General features: G+C 40.9%; 1 protein-coding gene across 1 annotated transcript in view; it reads right to left on the bottom strand.

The window, feature by feature from the left end:
• Positions 1-21,406, bottom strand: part of SLC16A10 (solute carrier family 16 member 10) — a 110,046-nt gene that overhangs the window by 8,058 nt on the left and 80,582 nt on the right. Inside the window, exon 4 of the mRNA XM_080664210.1 lies at positions 1,176-1,319. Within this exon, the coding sequence (XP_080520336.1) occupies positions 1,176-1,319 (144 nt within the window). The remainder of the gene's footprint in view (positions 1-1,175; positions 1,320-21,406) is intronic.

Below are 21,406 nucleotides of genomic sequence, written 5' to 3' on the forward strand. Positions count from 1 at the left end.
TGCCTTCCCATGATGTGCCCAAAGTAGGAGAGCTTCAGTTTTGCCATTTTTGCCTCTAGCTATGTTTCAGGCTAATTTGCTCTAGGACCCATTTGTCTTTCTAGTGGTCCAGGGTATCAGTAGGGCTCTCCTCCAACACCATATTTCAAATGAATCAGTTTTTTTTCCTATCAACCTTCTTCACTGTCCAACTTTGTATCCATACAGAGTAAATTACTTTATGCCTTTCCAATCATTTTCCTGTGCCCAAATTCCAGCTCTTCTTCAAGGCCCTCCTCCTCAAATACTGCCTCTCCTCTACAGAGTGAGCAGACATGCTCAATCCCCAACCCCAGGTCCCCTTTGTGGCTCTCCTTTACCTTCCTTCCACAGCCTAGCTTTTGGGCAAAGTTGTCTACATTTCCATTTATTCAACTGATCATGATTAGGCTTCAAACATTGTTTCCCAGACATAATATACTCCATCACACCTGCACCTCTTTGCACATATGGTTTCTCCTGCCCGTCCTTATCTGTCTACTATTCACCACTTAACACTCTGCCAGCCTAGGAGGCCTGCTCACACCCCCACGAGTGATTCAGATGCTTGGTGCCTATGTTGCTATGGCACCCATCTAGCATACACTGTGCTATAACACTTATCTGTCTTCCCATGATACTATTAGCTACTAATTGAGGGTACAGACCATGTTTCATCTGTAGCATATAACAGTGTCTGGTATGGAGGAGTCACTTAAATCCTTGTCAGATGAGGTCCATACGCTCTTAGAATTAGCATTTGTTAGTGTGTACTCCACAATACCCAGAAGGCAATTTGCAATAAGGAAGCTCAAAAGACAAACATGCACACCCCTGAATTTCACAAGATATTGCACAAGGCACATGACTATAAAAACTATGCCAAAACCACAATTCTAAGAAAAAGGAATGTGCAAAAAACATTTTGATTTGGTGGAGTTCTATGACAAAACAAAGAAGGTTGCTGTTTGATCGCCAATTTTTCATATTGAAAACCCAAAACTCATAACTGATTTTGCCCTTGAAAAACTGCTAGAAGAAGTTAGGTTCTAGAAAATATTCCTCATTTTTACAGAAGAATTTGAGCAAATAAATACATATAATGAGACACTAGGCAATGGAATAATTTTGCTGGGGGACAGGACTAAAGAGAGTACCTGTAGGTAAACCTTCTTCACACCAGGCACATAGTCTGCAATCCGGCCGAAAAGCAGCCGTCCAACTCCCGAAGTGATGCCAATGCACATGAGAACCACCTCCTTGTTGGTCTCATCTTTAAACCTTTCGTTCACATGTTTCACCTGGAGACCAAAGAGAAGGAAGCCACACTAAATATGGTAGGAAAATATGACAGTTCTTGAAGCATTGTACAAATGCCTTTGGGTCTCTACAATGTTATGGAATCTCAGCCCCTTGCAACTTCAAATATTTATAAAAAGTGCCCTGTGAGAACCTATGAAGAAAAGCTAACATGATTTAGTGTGCATGAAAGAAATGAGAATTTTTATAAGGTCTTTTTAAATTTGTAATGAAGGGCTACCAACACACACTTTATAAGTTAACATCGATCCGTTAGCTGAAGGAAGAGAACAGCCTTGTGAACACAGCACACAACCTTGCTCTCTCAAGATCACCCAAGGATCCAGCACATTATCTCCTTCCATGAAAGGCAGTTTAGGGACCAATGCTGGAGTTTCAGCTCCTCGAGGAGGGCCTGAACCATACCAACAGCCCTGGATTAAGTTGTACTGGAGCTTCCAGGATAAAAGCATAAGGTTCTCTACCTGTGAATTTGCCTCTTTCTGTGACCTTACGGTATGGAGGCAGTTTCACAGTATTGAAAAGAAAACCCTCCAGAGAGACTGCTTGGGTTCAAGTCCTGGTTCCATCCCTTATCAGCCTTGTGACCCTGGGTAAGTTCTTAACCATCAGGGCCTCAGTTTCCTTGCTGGGCAATGGAGATGGCAATAGTACTTCAAGAGGGTAGCTGTAATTATTAAATATCTGTAGGAAGAACTTAGAAGAGTACCTGACACACAGCTAATAATGATCAGATGTTAATTTTAGCCTAATTATTTTAAAGGGGCCTTTCCTTTAATTTACAGTCTGCTTAGAACAATGACTGTAAGCCAACAGCCTGAAATGTTTAAGAAGGCAGTGTGACCAGGCAGGGTTTATACTGGGTGACAACACGCAGCTCAGCACCCACCATAAGCTTTGCTCCCACAGCCAATTTTACAGTTTGCCCCAACTCTCTTAGCATTTCCATTTTCTTCATGATCATCTATCTGTGCTCACAACAAGGAGAAAAAGCACACTGTACTCCTACTGAGATGTTATAACAAACACAAACAGCTGTTTCAAACAACCAGACTCACTGCGCCCCTACACCAAACACTGGCCTGAATTCTGGAAGCCTGCAGAGCAGATTTCCCAGCAAGTTCAAAGGCCCAGCTGGTTCCCATGTGGCACTAGCAGCCTTCCTGGATGACATCTCCTTAAGAGACTTCCATTTCGCATTTTTTAGCCTACATGGTTATGCCAACCCATCACATCTGTCTTTTCCCTTTCAAAACTGGTAACTGTTCTCCTTCTGTATTTTCACACTGGTCCAGAATAATCCTCCTAAAAATGGTTTAATCTCATCAATCCCTTATTCACCAGTTGCCTGATGCCTTCATTTATACTCCTTAGTTTAGCATTAAAAGCCCTCCTTGATCTGTCACCAATCCATCTTTGTACCTTTATTACCTACCAACCCTTGACTCAGAAGTAGAGTAAATACCCAAATGCCTGCAGGACTCAGGCACAGAACCCGACTGCTGGAGAGGGGAGTGTTCCCACAGAGGACCAGCAGTGTTGCCAAGCTACCTCCCAGCCCCCTGTTATTCTAAAAAGACAGCAGAAATCTGGACTTTCGTGTGCAAGTGCTGGCACCTAACTAAATTTAGAACACGGCGCGATCCAACCCCACCCAGGCAAGCCAAACAAAACGTGTCTGCAAACTGCATTAGGCCAGCTTTGATCTCAGCCCTAACCCATCTGGCCCAGCAGGATGGGTATATCAGTGTCTGAAACATTCTCACCTCACTACATTTCTGCTGCCTCTTCTACCTTCTTTGACTTTCTAAATTCTATCCATTCTTGAAGAATCTGCTTAAATCCTCCCTTTTCTATAAAGCTGCCCTTGATTACCTCAGCCTCATACCCCCTTCTTGTTAACTGCCTAAAGTTTTCACTGGCTCCTTAAGTACTGGGTTCCTTCCCAGCCTTTATAGCTTCTAACTCTAAATATACTCTTGAGTAAACTCTTCCCTGTCAAACTGGACATATCCACCTGCCTGTGACAAAAGTACCTCAGGGTCAACATGCCCCATGCTGAACTCATCTCCCCTTACAACCTTTCCTCCCTCCATGTCAGTTAACACTACTGCTGTTGGCCCAACTACCCGAGGTAGGAACCTGGTAACTATCCTAGATCACTCCCTCCCTCCCTTCAAATCCAACAGTGACCACCGAATTCTGGTGATTTGACCTCCTAAATCTCTGTCAGCCCACGTTCCCCACAGTGTTTCTTTTTTAATTTTTTTATTGATTTCAGAGAGGAAGGGAGAGGGATAGAGAAACAGAAACATCAATGATGAGAGAGAATCATTGATCCGCTGCCTCCTGCACGCCCCCTACTAGGGATTGAGCCTGCAACCCAGGCATGTGCCCTTGACCAGAACTGAACCCAGGACCCTTCAGTCCACACGCCAACGTTCTATCCACTGAGCCAAACCAGCTAGGGGCCCCCACAGTGTTTCAATTCAGGTTCTTATCACTCCTCACCTAGACCACTGCAACAGCCTCCTAACAATGCTGCTTGCTTGAACGCCACTCCTAAATCTCTAGCCTGTATTCTCTGAAACCATCAAGTTAAGTTCTCTGCCTAAGATCCTTTTACAGGGCCCATAACCTTCATGGTAAAGTTCAAACTCTTGGCTTGACAGATAAAACTTTCCTCCTTTGCTACTGAAGCCTCACCTTCGGCTGCCTCCTTATATTCTCCATGTTAATTAACACTGTGTTGTCCAATATGGCCTGAGCTATTGAGTACTTTAAATGTGGCTAGTCAAACTGAGATGTATTGTAAGTATAAAACACACAGCAAATATAGAAACTTAGTGGGGGGGGTGGGGAACATGCAAAATATCTCAATAATTTAAAAATATTGATTCTATGTTGAAATAGTATTTTTGGCTATATTGATTAAGTGAAATATGAAACTAATTTCATTCTGTTTTTGTTTTTTTTTTAATATGGGGAAGGGGGTGGGGAAGGTAGAGAAGGGTACAGGGGTGATAAATGGTGATGGAAGGAGACTTGGGGTGGTGAACACAGAATACAGTGTACAGATGATGTGTTGTAAAATTGTGTGCTTGAAACCTGTATAATTTTGTTAACCAGTGCCAACCAATAAAGTCAATAAAAAGGAAAAAATAAAATATGGCTACTAGAAATTTTTAAATTCCATATGTGGCTTGCATTATATTTCTATTGAATAATGTTGGTCAAAGAAATCCACTTGTGGCTGCAAAGATAAGACAGCTGTCAATAAAAGGCCCCAAACTGGCTTATTCCTCTGAGCCCTTATTACTACCCATAAGTAAGATATTAGATAAAGTAGAAAGAGATGGATTCCATCTCAATTCTGACGAAAAAAAAACACCTGATCTAAAGCAGGTGGGATAGAATTAAGTGTGTTCATTGGTTTTATTTGGAATTTGAATCCAGACTCTACTGTTATTAACCCACTTCAGGAAGCACCCAAAGGATCTATTCTAACTTTTAAAAATTATTTTTATTGATTTCAGACAGAAGGAAAAAGAGGCAGAGATAGAAACATCAATGATGAGAAAGAATCATTGATTGGCTGCCTCCTGCACGCCCCTTACCCAGACATGTGCCCTGACCAGAAATCGAACCATAGACCTCCTGGTTCATAGGTCGACGCTCAACTACTGAGCCACACTGGCTAAGCTCCCTCCACATTTTCAAGGGGATGGGTAGTTTTTGCTTAATGTCTTGAATATAATGTTTATATAACTTATTACATTGCAAATATGATAAAAACATTGGAGCAAACAAGTTAAACTAAAGGCATACTCTGAGGTATTATAGGTTCAGTTCCAGGTCACCACAATAAAGCAAGCATCCCAATAAAGTGAGTGAGTAGAAATCTTCTTTGTCTTCAATTTGTAAAAAACAACAACACAGCGACTATAAAAGCATCGAGTATCATAATAAAGCAAGATATGCCTGTATATATCTTTGGTTAATAGTAGTTCAAAAAAGGGGGGAACTTTGAGAGACTTAAAACAAAGATAGCTTTCTTTCTTTTCTTTCTCTCTCTCTCGCCCTTTCTTCTTTCCTTCCTTCCTTCCTTCCTTCCTTCCTTCCTTCCTTCCTTCCTTCCTTCCTTCCTTCCTTCCTTCTCCTCACCTGAGGATATTTTTCCATTGATTTTTAGAGAGAGTAGAAGGAAGAGCGGGGGAGAAAGAGAGAGAGAGAAACATTGATGTGAGACACATTGATTGATTGCCTCCCACAGTCGCCCTGACCCAGGCCAGGAATCAAGCCTGCAACCTAGGTACATGCCCTTGATGGGAATCAAACCTGAGACCTTCCGATCCGAGGGCCAACACTCTAACCACTGAGCAACCAGCCAGGGCAAAGATAGCTTTATTCCTGACGGTGGACTTGAAGTAACAGCTGACTGACTGAAAGTATCAAGTGCTTACAGAGGCAGTACTTTCGGGACCTAGGAAAGCAGGGCCCATAGAGGCCTGCAGGATATGGAACTAAAAGACTACAACGGCCTTGGCAGGATTGAAGGGGAAACGTCAACGATATTGATCATCCATTGCTGTTGCAGTTACTATGCACTTCGGGAGATAAGCAGATTCCAGGCATGCAGTCATCTGCCCTTTTCTGTGATGATTTTGATTCCCCGGTCCTCTTGCCCTTCCTCTTCAGATATTTGTCAAACTCATAAGAGGGGTAGACAGCAGGTAGGCATGTGCACTCACTTTGTCTCTAGGAGAATGAAGTCTTTTGGCTGGAGCAGGGGACCTTATCTTTTACATTTACATGGTTCATCCAAAAACATGGCGGAAAATGCTAGACAATATTTTCAGTGGTTTGGGAATGCAGAATGATTTCTGCAGGTTCCTACTTTTCAACAGGTATACTGAGTTCAGGATACTTTCACTCTCCTGCTTTTCACCCCAGAGATTAGCAGCCTCAGCTTGTTGCCTCTCATTTGCTTGCAGTTTAATTTCTAAGACTATATCCCTTCAACATTTAAATGCCATTCCATAACTCTAAAAGAGCATTCTGCTTAAATATACATTTTTATTTAATTTGTTGGAGTGACACTGGTTAATAAAATTACTATGTAGGCTTCAGGTATATTAAATACACTTTTTAAAAGGTAAACTCAAAGAAAGGAGCCTGGCCCCTTTAAAAATTTGATGTACGTTTGAAAAGGAGTAGACAGCCTGCTAGATGGTTAATGGGTAATCTCAGAATTTGTTGCAAATCAAAACTTTACACTACCCTTTGACTTCAAAGTAAGATGAACAACTCTCCTAATTGGAATGAGGGTTTGGTTGGTTTCTTCTTTCTTTTTTAAACAACTCTGTTTTCTCTATCTCTGTGTTGGCTAAGAAAAGGGAGTAAATTAAAACAAGTGGGGCAGTCCCTCATTTACATGAGCACTGCACCCCAGTGAGGCGATTAAAGGTAGAAGAAAACTAACTCCACAGATTTGGGTACATAAAATTAAGCCCTTTACATCATATAATATTGAAATATGACTTTATGGCCATTAGATAGGTATTGATTAGGTCAGCGTAAAGTGTCGTTTTAGCTTATTAAATCTGATCACCTGTGCTTTGAGAATAAACAGCTCTAAGAAATGCTTGAAGTAAAAATACAAAATGTCTTTGCCTGCCAACACTTTTAAGGACTATCACTTTTAGGCACCCCAGTGTCTATTATTAATAAAATTTTCTGTCATGACTACACTTGCGGTGCAGGTATCTACTGCCTCCTCAGCAGCTGACCGAATGGAGAGCAGACCTTTGGCCCAACAGAAACTCTAGAAGGCATGGGTAGTTGGTTCTGTTTGTTTTAAACAGCCAGTCTTTCCATTTCATTACGCTGGGTTTCCATGGTGTCCATAATCACACATGGCACCAATAAGACACATAAAAACTGGGACAGAGAAAAAAGAGGGAAGAGTTTCCAGAGTGAAGATTATTTAACAGCCACAGGGGTTGAAAAAGAAGAGTTCAGAAGGAAGAAAGATGGCTGATGGTGGTCTAATTTTGAAAACTGGAAACATTCTTTAAAACCTTATTTTCCCTTTAAAAAACACACACACACACACAATTTTCCTTAGATTAAAACAAAACAATCCATCCTTGATATAGTATTATTTAGATCAGATCGCGATTTGACAAAATGTCCTACAGTAATTATCAATCCAAACCATTTTGGAGCCCAGCTGGTGTTGCTCAGTGGTTGAGCATTAACCCATGAACCAGGAGGTCAGGATTCGATTCCCGCTCAGGACACATGCCTGGGTTGTGGGCTCGACCCCCAGTAGAGGGCGTGCAGGAGGCAGCCAATTAATTATTCTATCATTAATGTTTCTCTCCCTCTCACTTCCTCTCTCTGAAATCAATAAAAACATATTTAAAAAAAAACAATGTGGATTTAGATGCCAGTTCAAATAATCCTAATTTTTTAAAATTAATTTTAGTGAGAGGGAAGGAGAGTGGGGGAGAGAGAAAGAGAAAGAGAGAGAGAGAGAGACATCAATTTGTTGTTCCACTTATTTATACCTTCATGAGTTGATTCTTGTATGTGCCCTGACCAGGGATCGAACCCACAACCTTGGCGTATGAAGACAACTCTCTAACCAACTGAGCTACCCAGCCAAGGCAGTCCTGAATTTGTGAAATTAAAATGGACTTCATCTTAAAATAGAAAATAAACCACTAGGATTATTAGGTAACTTGAAATTATTTAGTGACCCTGATAACAATTTGTGTTATAAACTTCACAAATCATCAAAACTGTACTAGTCTTGGCCCTGGCCGGTTGCTTAGCTCCGTTGGTTACAGCATCGTCCCTATATGCCAAGGTTGTGGGCTCGATCTTGAGTCAGGGAACATATAAGAAGCAACCAATAAATTCATAAATAAGTGGAACAAATTGGTATTTCTCTCTCACCCTTCCTCTCTCTTTAAAATCAATTAATAAATTAAAAAATTAAAAACAAACTGTACTAGTCTTTCCTGGAACAATGAAATTTGTTTAATTTGTTGGGATTTTTTTCCAAATTATAAGAAAAAGTTTATTTAGAAAGTCACAGAGGTATTAAGAAGTAAGCCACAGAAGAAGTGGGCCCAGGAAACCTCTTCCTGGAGCTTAGGAAAAAGAACCCTTCCACTGTCGTCATTTCCGTATTTCTGAGATATGCTCCTCGAGGAAAGGAGCGGGGGGAGGCTCAGGCATGCTCCAGAGAGAAAGCCGCAATCTGTTGGCTTATTTACATTTTTATTCATTACACCTAAATCCAGATGTGATTCCGGACAGTGTCTGTCTTGGAATCTCATTTTTGGCACACCAGATTCACCACTCTCTGCCCTTGATTCCTGGCTAGTTCATTCCATGGATGAACACAATGGAATGTGAATTGTTCAGACAGTGTCTTTCTGAGCAGGAGTTCCAGGGCCTCTACTCTGGCCATCGAATTGGCTGCAGAGGGCTCAGCCATAGTCTGCAGCACTCTGAAGAAGCACAGTGGTTGCAAAGGCTCTCGCAGATGTGATGAATGCTCTTAACGTGGCATCATGTGTTGTCCATCTATTTTTGTTTTTTAAGGATATGCTCTTTTAAACTTACTCCTGGATTTACCTGGTGATAAAGTCACCCATTGGCTAAATGTGCATGCAAATAAACCGATGTGTGGGTTATGAAGTCAGTAATCAGTAGATGAATTGCAAGAATTTGGAAAAGTAGTCCAAAATGCACCCAACGAAAGGTTAGTTCAATGAAACCTAAATTTTAGAATTTTAAAATAAATTTCATGTTAAAATAGGAAGGGATAATTTCAGAAAATATTATTTAAATCACTAGAACTTTACTTATTTAATGACCCGGCAAGAATGTCAGTAAGCCAGATATTTTGTAAATTATCAAAATTGGTTCCATTTCTTCTTTTTGTTTTTGTGTGTGATTTTTTTCCTTTTTATTGAATTTATTGTGACACTGGTTAACAAAATTATATATGTTTCAGGTGCACAATTCCACAATACATCATCTGCACATTGCATTGTGTTCACTACCCAAGTCAAGTCTCCTTCCATCACCATTTATGCCCTCTATACCCTCCTCCACCTCTTCCACCCCTCCCCCTAGCAATAACCACACTATTTCTTCTTGAACAATGAAAGATGTGTAGACTGGTGGTTTATTGAAAAAAATTTTTTTTTTTTTACTTTTTTGAGAGCAGAGAAATTGGAGCATTAGTTCTTATTCAGCTTCTTAATTTTACCCTTAATTCTAAAGTTTGAACGAAGATTTATCCTTCCATTCTATCTTCTAACCTCACCTCACTAAAATTCCATCAGACCAGTGATGTTGGCTAGAGAATGCCTTTACCAAAGCCTCTATCCTCCTTTCTCCTCTAGTCTTTGTAAGGCATAGAATATTGAGTCTTTTCTATTAATTCTAAGAATTATCTCATTGCTGACTTTCTCCCCAGTATCACTTCAAATTAAATTTTTTAAAATCTGGATGAAGATTAAAATTGTTAGGGTTACGCTGAGATCAGTTTTACTTCCACTGTTGTCATTTCCACATACTTCTGAGATTGTTTAGCCCTATTTTTTACCCCTTCTTAAGAATAAGACTATTCTAGAGTTTGGGGGGGGGGGGGAGTAATGATTAACATTATTTTAAACATGTTCAGTTCTATCTTGTGATTTTAAAGTGTTTGGGAAGAAAAGAACCACAACCCTGTAGGAGGATAGATAAGAAAATGGAAGGTCTAAGTCTGGATTAAGGCAACTGGCATAGCAGAGAACACTTTTGTGGACTGGGAGTTGGAAGGCCTATGCAGAGTAGGAAAAAAGAATGTCAAATTATGAGCTCTACTCACTACTAATTCTAAGATCTTGGGTATCAGTTTCCTGATCTCAAATACTGCACACTGGTTCACAATATGGGCAGTACCACCCCTGGGTGTATCTTTCCAATACAGTTGCACCCAAGAATTACATATTTTAAAATAAATATTTTAAACTATTACAGAAGTTCCCATTTTAATTTTTTATTTTAATAAAATTCACATCACCTTACCCATTTTTAATTGATTTTTTTAGAGACAGGAAAGGAGGTGGGAGAGAAAGAGAAAGAGAGAGAGAGAGAGAGAAACATCGATTTGTTGTTCCACACTGTTGTCCCACTTATTTATGTATTCATTGGTTGATTTTTATATGTGCCCCGACCAGGGATCAAACCCACCACCTTGATGTATCAGGTTGACGTGCTAACCTACTGAGCTACCTGGCCAGGGCCCACTCGAACCATTTTTAATTGTACAGCTCAGTGGCAATGAAGTACACTCAACTTCCTGTCAATCATCACCATCATTGATTTACAGAACTTTTTCATTTTACCAAACTAAAACTCTGGACTATCAAACAATAACTCCTCATCTCCCTCCTTCCCCAAGCCCTTAGCAACCCCCATTCTACTTTCCATATCTATGAATTTGACTACTTTAGGCACCTCATCTAAGTGAAATCATATAGTATTTGATCTTTTGTGTCTGGCTTATTTCACTTACTATGTCTTCAACGTCCATCCACATTGTAGTATGTGTCCCAAGCATTACCTTTTATAATATATATAATTTTTAAAATGTTTTTATTGATTTTTAGAGAGAGAGGAAAGGAGGAGATAGAAACATCGAGAGAGATAAACATCAACATAGATTGCCTGCCTCCTGCACACCCCTGCTGGGGATCGAGCCTGAAACCTGGGCATGTACCCCTAACCGGGAATTGAACTGGTGACCTCCTGGTGCATAGGTGGACACTCAACCACTGAACCACACCGCCAGGCTAAAATATATATTATTTTATTCATAAATTACTTCCTTTACTTCTCCTTTATGTTATAGGTAGGCATTGACTTTTTAAAAAAGTATGTGTACAGGTAGGTTTATGATCCAGGAATTTTATTTCAGAAAAAAAAGGAGGCACTGGATCTGACACACTGCTCTAGACATGTGACAGGGTTGTAGAGCTTAAAAAGAAAGAGGTGGGATGGGACACTAGATCTGAGCCATCCCAACCCCTGGATTCAGAGTGGCCCTAAAAGCTGAAGAGCAGGAGTAAGGAGATGCCTGGCAGAGAATTATGAAAAGTCAGGAACATAAAAAGGAAACCATGTGATCACATAAACCAAGAGAGTTAAGTAGGGACAGGGGTGCTTGATTTATGTTGTCGCTATTATAATTCTTTTTAAATTCCATAATCAATATGTGGCATTTTTAATCCCAGAGACGTGTACATGGGTCTAGAGGGGCCTGTGTTAGTCTACTTGCTAGTGCTCTCACCCGCATGCATCCCATTCTCCGGAGGCAGCTGGAAGAAGGTACAAAGCATAGGAGGTATTATTTTACATCAGCAGGGCTGACTATGTACCTCTTGTCACCCATTTCCACAACTTTAAATTATTCTACATTGAAATCAGAGTAGATAAGCATACTTTTACTTCTATTATGTAAGCTTTAAACCACACCCTGTCACTAACTATGTGACCAGAGAAAGACTCTAAACCAGTTAACTCCTTTCCTTGTAAGATAGAAATAAACTGTTCCCACCTTCAGGGGTTATATATTGAAGATCAAAGAAAGAACGAACTTGAAGAACATATGGTGTTATTAGAATGAAAAGTAGTCATCAGCAGAGAAATTAGTAGACCTCATATTTCAGCAATTCAACCAACCTACAGCTCAGCCTGAAAATGGTCAAAAAACCCTTGCATGCCAGGCACATGCTAGGCGCTGGGGATGGAGCATTGAAGAGGGCTCTGTCCCTGCCCTTGCAAGTGTTCAGTCTACCTTACCTGTTTCTTCTGTATCATTTCCTGAGGTGTCAGACACTTCCAACATAAAACTCAATGTCTTTTGTAGATAAATCCACAGTTTTCACCAGCCTTTCCCATACTTTCATTGAACACATTATACAATATAAGGGTCTAACAAAAATATACTACTGCTACATTTCAACTTAAGTTAAAATTAGATATTTTTAAATATTTGTGGATTTCTTTCTCCCTAGCAAATTTTAAATCCTTTGGTGATTTGGGGCCTACATCCTAGGGATAATTTTCATGCCTGAATAAATCATGCATCAGTTCTAAAAAACTACTGAATTATCTACAAATACTTATTTTTTTACTAACTAAATATAATTTGGAACGTGTGACAAACTTCTGCCTTACTAAAAGCAGCAGTTCTGTTTTAGTTTAATTATTGGTAAGTGATTAGTTTTCTAGATTTCTTACGTATCATGTCCTGTTCGCCTATCACGTTCCTATACTAGTATATTACAATTTTTAAAAACTCAAAAGAAAAAAACACCTAACTTGTTTTAATGAGAGTGTTCTGTAGATATTTAACTTCACCATTAATGAGTCACAAGTGGCCAGAGAAGTTAAGACCCTTATTCATCTAAAGTAGGAGAATGCTGGTGAATACCGCCCAAGGTATAAAATGGATAAATGGGCAAATTTGCACTAACCTGAGTAGTCAAATTGCAGCAGATGTTGAGATCTGCAGGGAAATAAATGCAAGGTTAGAAAAGCAAGAAAAGCATAGACACCATTGAAAAAAATCTAAAAGAAGTGGGGATAAAATGAAGGAGAAAAGATGTCCAATCATTCATGTCATAACCACGTGAGAACTGAGCGACAGTAGTGTGTTATTAGAAGATATAAGTAGTGAGCAAAGTCTCTGAAGAAAAAGCAATGCTTGGGTACTCTGTAAGAATTAATTTTCAACGTGCAGACTTTAATACAGGGTGGGGCAAAGTAGGTTCACAATTGTTCCTATGGTAAACAATAATTAATAATAACACAAGAATAAACTGTTTTGCATACTCACAACTGTAAACCTACTTGGCCACACTCTGTATACATTTAAGGTTTGGACATTTCTTACGTTGACATTTACTTGGCATAACAGGCAGGATTCCAAAGAAGCCCACACAGGACCACCTGGAGGCCTGGGCCTCGTGCTGGCCCAGCAAGGCCCGTGGTGCCCCACCAGCTTCCGCTCTGCACTGGGTGAACTTGGGTTACTCGTCTCTCAGAATCCCGGTCCTGCTTTAGGATCCTGACTTTATTTGAGCTGTTCTTAGGAAATCCTCAAGGTGGACAGGGTTGAAATAATCCAGGGACAGGGAAGAAGATGAGTGGCTGCTTTTAACTGGATTGCTTACTGGGAGTCTGAACAAAATCTTTGCTGGTTAAATGAGAGACTGAACTCTCCCTAGCTCGGAAAGAGAAATGATACTTGCTTCCAAAGTCAGTGGGGTGATGGTAGTTGTTTCAGATCCCCAAATCCGAAGTGGCAGAGATGGGAAGTACCAGGCATCCAGGTGGTAATGCAACCAATCCCCGAGAACCGGTGCCTTCCAGGCCGACAAGCCCCGGAAAGTCCGCTCCCATTAATACTAAGATGGCCAAGATGAGTCTCCTTTAATATTTATAAATTAGTATTTTGTGTGCACAATTAGAAAAAGCCAGCTATATTTTCACTGGTCTCTCAAAGTTTCGAAAGAGGATTTACCATACATAAATGGATCAACAACCTATGTTTTTTAGGTGTCAAACCAATTCTTTGAGGTATTAAAAATGGATGCCCTTATTTTTTTAAATGGGGAAAGGAACTTGACTTGTCAAGTACAGATATAAATTGTGAATGCTTCGAAAACAACACTTATATCCAACTGTTCTTTTATAAACTGAGTTTTTCTCATGACGACAGGTCTCTGTTTAGGTCTGTGTCTATACTAGTATATGTATGCTGTAAATGTGAGAAAATTTTCTACCTCCAGATGGTATTATTAAAATTAACTTAAAGGCCAGCAGTTGTAAGGATTGTGTATTCTAAAATTATCAGAAATATAGAAACTACTTCAAATGCTTTTCAAGTGCACATGATCTAAGGTTACTCTTTATTAAATAAAAGTTAAAGTTTGCTGGTTTAAGTAGAACAGACATGTCTTTTGAGTTACTGAACTCAAATACACTATTTCTACTTTACCTGGGTTTACAAAAATAAGGCAATGTTAATAATTGACTCTGACATCAATAAAATATGTTTCTAGAGGTTATAAAATTTCCTCATAAATTTGCCAAGCTAAATAATGCTAATTGCTTACTTCTTAGTTTTCAATGCAAATTGAGGTTTATAATCTCAATATATGTAGGAATAACTTTGCAGTGTTCCAGAAGGGCCCCCGGATCACCTCAAAAGATTTGTTTTTATGTTATACTAGAGGCCTGGTGAACGAAATTCATGCACTGGGGGGTGGGGGGGTGGTCTCTTAGCCCGGCCTGCACCCTCTCCCAGTCCGGAACCCCTAGCTCCTTACCGCCCACCTGCTTGCTGCTCCTTAGCGCTCGGCTCACTGCTCCTTAGCGCTGCCAGGGAGGCGGGAGAGGCTCCTGCCACCACCGCTGTGCTCACCAGCCGTGAGCCCCGCCCATTTCTGCCTGAGCAGTGCTCCCCTGTGGGAGCACAATGACCATCAGGGGGCAGCTCCTGCATTGAATGTCTGCCCCCTGGTGGTCAGTGCGCATCACAGCGACCAGTCGTTCTGCTCGTTCGACCGTAAAGGTCACTTAGGCTTTTATTATATGGACTAGAGGTCCGGTGTACAAAATTCAAGCATGGTGGTGGGGGGGAGGTTGTCCCTCAGCCCAGCCTGCACCCTCTCTGATCTGGGACCCCTCAAGGGATGTCCTACTGCCCATTTAGGCCTGATCCTACCAGCCTGCACCCTCTCCAATCTGGGACCCCTCGAGGGATCCCTCAGCCCAGGGATCCCTCAGCCCAGCCTGCATCCTCTCCAATCTGGGACCCCTCGAGGGATGTCTGACTGCCCGTTTAGGCCCAATCCCAGTCAGACATCCCTCTCACAATCTGGGACTGCTGGCTCCCAACTGCTCGCCTGCCTGCCTGCCTGCCTGATTGCCCCTAACCGCTTCTGCCTGCCAGCCTGATCACCCCCTAACCACTCCCCTACCAGCCTGATTGATGCCTAACTACTCCCCTGCCAGCCTGTTTGCCCCTAACTGCCCTCCCCTGCAGGCCTGGTCACCCCTAACTGCTCTCCCCTACAGGCCTGGGTCCCCCCCAACTGCCCTTCCCTGAAGGCCCGGTCACCCCTAACTTCCCTCCTCTGCCGGCCTAGTCACCCCTAACTGCCTTCCCCTGCAGGCCTAATCACCCACAACTGCCCTCCCTTGCAGACCTGGTCCCTCCCAACTGCCCTCCCCTGTTAGCCATCTTGTGATGGCCATCTTGTGTCCACATGGGGGCAGGATCTTTGACCACATGGGGACAGCCATCTTGTGTGTTGGAGTGATGGTCAATCTGCATATTACTCTTTTATTAGATAGGATAGAGGCCTGGTGCACAGGTGGGGGCCGGCTGGTTTGCCCTGAAGGGTGTCCCAGATCAGGGTGGGGGTTCCCTTGGGGCATGGGGAGGCCTGAGTGAGGGACCTGTGGTGATTTGCAGGCCAGCCACGCCCCCTGGTGACCCAAGCGGAGGCCCTGGTATCTTGGATTTATTTATCTTCTATAATTGAAACTTTGTAGCCTTGAGTGGAGGCCAGGGCAGGCGGAAAGCTTGGCTTCCTCCATTGCTGGGGAAACCCAAGCCTCCTGCTCACTCCGTGCTGCAGCCATCTTGGTTGGGTTAATTTGCATACTTGCTCCTGATTGGCTGGTGGGTGTGGCTTGTGGGTGGTGCAGAGGTATGGTCAATTTGCATATTACTCTTTTATTAGATAGGATTGCATGGGAAGCACTGTAAAATAAGCGATGAAAGAAATTTCTAGGGTGTGTTGCATGGGTAAACAATAGTTGGAAATTACACAAATAGGGCTATGGGAAACCCAAGACAGCCACTTACTTGGTTCTTCAAAGCTCCTTAAACAACCCCATTTTTTGGTTTTTGCATTCCTTCATGCATCATAGTGTGTTTAAGCTGGAGTTAAATTAGGAGAAGGAATTTGACAGAGCTGACATTATTGAAAGGAGACATTTAACACTATTGCCAAGGTTTGATAAAGTCACTCCAAGAAAATGACAAATAGGTAACCACTTCCTTTCACAGAGAGCTCCCAGGAGACAAAAGACTTTAGATTTTGGAAAGGACATCAAATAACAGGAACTCTCCAACCTCGTTAGAAGGGACCTTCTCAGGTGCCCAACTTCAATGGACATCTACCCTTGTCTCTGACACTCGCCTCCACCTACAACAAACATCAAAGACTCCTCTAGGATGAGAAGCTGCTGGCATCAGAGATGGACAGCTATCCTAAGACAATAAAGCCAGTTTAACTGCTACTGGCAACTTTGAAGATCTCGACTGTCAAAATGGTAAAGCAATCAATCTCCTGATTGGAAAAGGAACCCTATGAGTTGGCTTAGGCTTATGTATAGTGAAAAACAATTTCTTTCCTCAATTACATAATTCTGTTTCAACTATGTACACATATACATTTTAGGCTATGATAAGCTTCCATTTACTGTGCATGGAAATTCTTGGATGTTACACCTGGTTCTGCCACTTGTATAACTGTGAGTTCTAGTAAGCAACTTAAACTTTCTGTGCCTTGGTTAGTTTAGCAGTCTAAAAAAAAAAAAGTGAACTTCAATGTCCTGTACAATCCCTTTCAACTCCAAAATTACTGTAAAACCTTTTTTCAGGCATTTACATATTTTATTTACAAGCTGTACTCTTAAGACTGAGGCTCAAGCCCAGGCTGCACCTGGTACCAACCTTGCAACCCTGAGCAAGTAGTCTTACCACCCTGTTTAAAAAAAAAAAAAAAAAAAAAAAGGATGAAACAGGCCAAAATGGAGTCACTTTTGCTAAGCCCTATCACCAAACCAAAACTTAATATCCTAATTGCAGTTTCAGCCTCTCCCGGGAGTGGAATTTTAAACCAATCAGTTTGAGATTTCCTGAACACTAGTGAGCTAATCTGCCTGTTAAGACTCCCTGCTGTATCCCAAGGGAAGGTGTCCTTGCCTGAAATAATCCACTCTTTCAACTTCTTAGTCCCACCTCTTTCTGCCGATAAAAACCTTCCATTCTGTACAACTCATCAGAGTGTCCTTCTAGGTGCTGGATGGGGTGCTGCCTGATTTATGAATCGCTTAACAAAGCCAACTAGATCTTCAAATGTACTCAGTTGAATTTTTTAACACATCTGGTGACAGCTTCAGAACCAAGGGAACTTCGGATGGCATTCTAGGACAATGAGAAACAGGCACAGCGCCACAAACACAATTTTGAGTTCATCGTCTTTCTCCAAGTATCCTCAGGACATTGGTAAGTCCCTCCGGTTTTTCACTCTGCTGAGTTCAGCTCCAGATCTGAACATCTTTCCTTTCCAGGTCAGGTCAGTTTGAGATGCGAGACAATTCTACAGGATTTCTGGTACCAACAATTAACTAATCACACACAACCTTATTATGTGATGTGACAATAAGATGCAACTCTATCATATGATCTATATACTTATGGTTCAAGACAGGGCATTCACACTTGTTGTATTGGCTGTTGTCAATTTTTTATTTGACAATCTAAGGAAAAAGAGGTCAGTGCCCCTTACTAAATAGTCAAGTATTGCATGTTTAAAAATTCTCCCAGCACACCAATTGAAAGTCACTGGGTTAAAGGATTCTGCCTGGAACCAATTGAGTTAGCAGACTCTTTCACCCAGAGCCAAGCACCTAGCCTTTCAGACCGCAAGGAAAGTAGGATGTATTTTTTACGACAAAAAAGATATGAGAAATGAAGCTGCATTTTTGTTAAGGGAAGTGAGAATAATTTTGTCTAAATTAGAATTCCTGGTTACAAAGGATAAACTAAATGTATACAAAAAGCTGGAGAGAAAGAGAATTTTACCTTGGGGCTAAAAATTACATTATTATTAAGGATTTTTAAATTAATTTAATATCAATGGTGTATTTATGTAAAATCAAAACTTATTTTTTTTATCCGCTAAAGGTTTGAGTAATCTGTTGAAAGCAAATTTCTGTGTTTTATATTATCTTAACCAGGTCTTTGATTACTTAAGAAAACTGAATCTTCTCAATAGTAAGAGCTAACTTTCTGTATTTGTCTTTGTAATCTTTTATTGTCACTTTGGTAAAATATATAATGAAATACTGTTTCATAATAATTGTGATCCTTATTATTTAGTCAAGTGTTCAAACCTTTTGATATTTTTGACAAAACTCCAAATATCAAATTTTAAATGAAGTCTTTTTGGACTTCAAACTAACTTGGAGATTTCCCAGAGAGCCCCTAAGTGACAGAAGGGAAACTTGCAAGATGAAGAAAACTTTGGTCTAGGTCCAGAGTGGCTGATAACGGGCAGCATTCCACCTCTGACCCAATGAAGGGCCAGCAGACTCTTTCAAAAAAAGAACATAAGGCTTAGAGGGTTCAAACCCCAGCTGAGCATAACTCAGTGAGTGACCTTGAACAAGTGCAGCTTAGCAGAGTCATTTCCTTAGGTCTAAGTCAGTGGTTCTCAACCTTTCTAATGCCGAAACCCTTTAATACAGTTCCTCATGTTGTGGTGATCCCCAACCATAAACTCATTTTCGTTGTTACTTCATAACTGTAATTTTGCTACTGTTATGAAACGTAATGTAAATATCTGTGTTTTCCGATGGTCTTAGGCTCTACAGCAGTGGTTCTCAACCTGTGGGTCACGACCCACAGGTTGAGAACCGCTAGCAGGGTCGAACTGTATTAAAGGGTTGCGGCATTAGAAAGGTTGAGAACCACTGGAAGTATATAGTTATTTATTACACTTATTACACTCAGCCTTGTGATGGTTATGTGAGATTTTTGTGAACATGCTTGACACATGATAGAGTCTTGACAAGTGAACCTGAACTCCCTCTGAAGAAGCCACACAGAGTTAAAAGCTATTCCTAGTTGCCCTGAGCTCCAGGCTTAGTGCAGTATTCCTGCTGGGACCACAACATGAACAGAGGTGCTCTAGCTAGTGAGGTTTAACAGCCACATTCCATTTTTGACCCATGAGAGCATTTGGCATTAATCAAAGCTATAAAATATCTCTTGAGGCACTACATGTTCAACTTACTGACTTGTTTGCCTCAAATTTTCATTTCTAATTAAAAAGTACAACTTGTTTGTTCCCAATTACAACTGGTCAAGCAAATGATTTGTCATTAATCATAGCATCAGGTAAATGAGTCCTTCTATTAGGTTGAAGTTTCTTTTGAGAACAGTTGATTACCATCTGCCATAAAACTGACACAGGTATCTAATCATGAATTTTTTTGATAACAGGCTAATACACCTGTGCTGAAGCTTTCAACATGAGTCAGTCATCTTCTCTTTGATAGAGAACTATGTGGGTTTAAAACTTAAAAACTAAAGCTACCCAACTATCCTATGTTACAGAGTCGAAGAATACAGGTACTAAATATCTGTTTTCAAAGGTGAGTGAGTAGTGGTGTGGAGATGTGAAGCAATTAAAATTAAATCATCCTCCGCATATTGAGGATGGAGCATTGAGAAACCACTGAGAAACGTTGAGTCACCATAGCCACTGCTCTGTGGTCAGTGCTCTACCGAAGCTATGTGGACTTGTAGTAGGCCTCCGGCTCCCGCATCCTCGTCCTAGTCTGATACACACCACCAAGGCTCTGTGAGTTTTCAGTTGCTACACAGTAGGGCAGACACCAATTGTCTAGCTTTCCTTGTTAATGAGGATGGCCACCAAGACTTCCTTTTCCCTCCTTCCATACACTTACAATTACGACAGAGACACAGAACTTTCTTCGGTTTATTAGGTTATAACTTCAACATATGCATATAAAGCTGTGGTTCAAAGCAAAACACATCAACTCTTTCCTCCATCAACAGATGGCATTAGTATTATTCAATTATTCTGAGGTTTGCTGAGTTTGTGCTTATTTGTTAAATGTTTAATGACTATGAATACCAGAATGTCTTCCAAGTACAAAATGTGAACAGTAATTGTGGCATCAAAGCAGAGAATTTTGAAGATTAAAATGGTGAGAAAATAAATTGCTTATATGAAACCACCAGTAGAATAAAAAGATCTAGGGTGACCTGGCCAGTGTGGCTCAGTTGGCTGAGCGTCATCCCGTGCACCAAAAGGTTACCGGTTCGATTCCCAGTGCAGGAGGCAGCCGATTGATGTTCCACTCTCACATCGATGTTTCTCTTTCTCCCTCTCCCTTCCTCTTGCTCTAAAAATAAATAAAAAATGTTTTTTTTTTTTAAAATATGTTTTTAATTGATTTTAGAGCAAGAGGAAGGGAGAGAGAAAAGAGAAACATCGATGAGAGAGAAACAGATTGGCTGCCTCCTGCACACCCCCTACTAGGGATCGAGCCTGCAACCCAGGCATGTGCCCTGACTGGGAATCGAACTGGTCACCTCTTGATTCTTGGGTCGACACTCAACCACTGAGCCAATCTCACTGGGCCAATTATAAAAAAAATTTTTTTTTAAAGATTGAGGGACAAGCTGATATTCAGGGATCAGGTGAAAAGGAGCCAGCCAAGAAACTAAGAAGGAATGAGGTATCATCTCATTTCCAATGGAGAGGTAGGAGGAAAACTAAGAGAATGTTGAGCTTTTGGAAGCTAATGAAGAAAAACCGGAGAAGGAGGAGCCATAGCAACTTAACCCAGAAAACTAAACAAACTCTTAGGCAGAAGGGGCACCTTATAAAAACTGAAGCAATTGCTATTAGAAATGGTTATTTAGAAAGTCAGGTCTCAGCTAAATTGATCTGTAACATTTGTACCCTCACAATGGAGACTGTAAGTGGGTAGGCCTAAGAGAGATCATTTGGAGTTTCCAAGGAGCAATATGACACTTTATTTTTTAAAGTGACACTAAAAATAAGACCTCCAACCTTGCTTTGAGAGCAAGATTGCCATAAAGCATACAGAGTCCCCTCTCAAATCATCATGAATAGTCTAATAAACAAGATCTTAA

This window comes from Plecotus auritus (assembly GCF_963455305.1).
Source record: "Plecotus auritus genome assembly, chromosome: 4".
NCBI lineage: Eukaryota > Metazoa > Chordata > Mammalia > Chiroptera > Vespertilionidae > Plecotus > Plecotus auritus.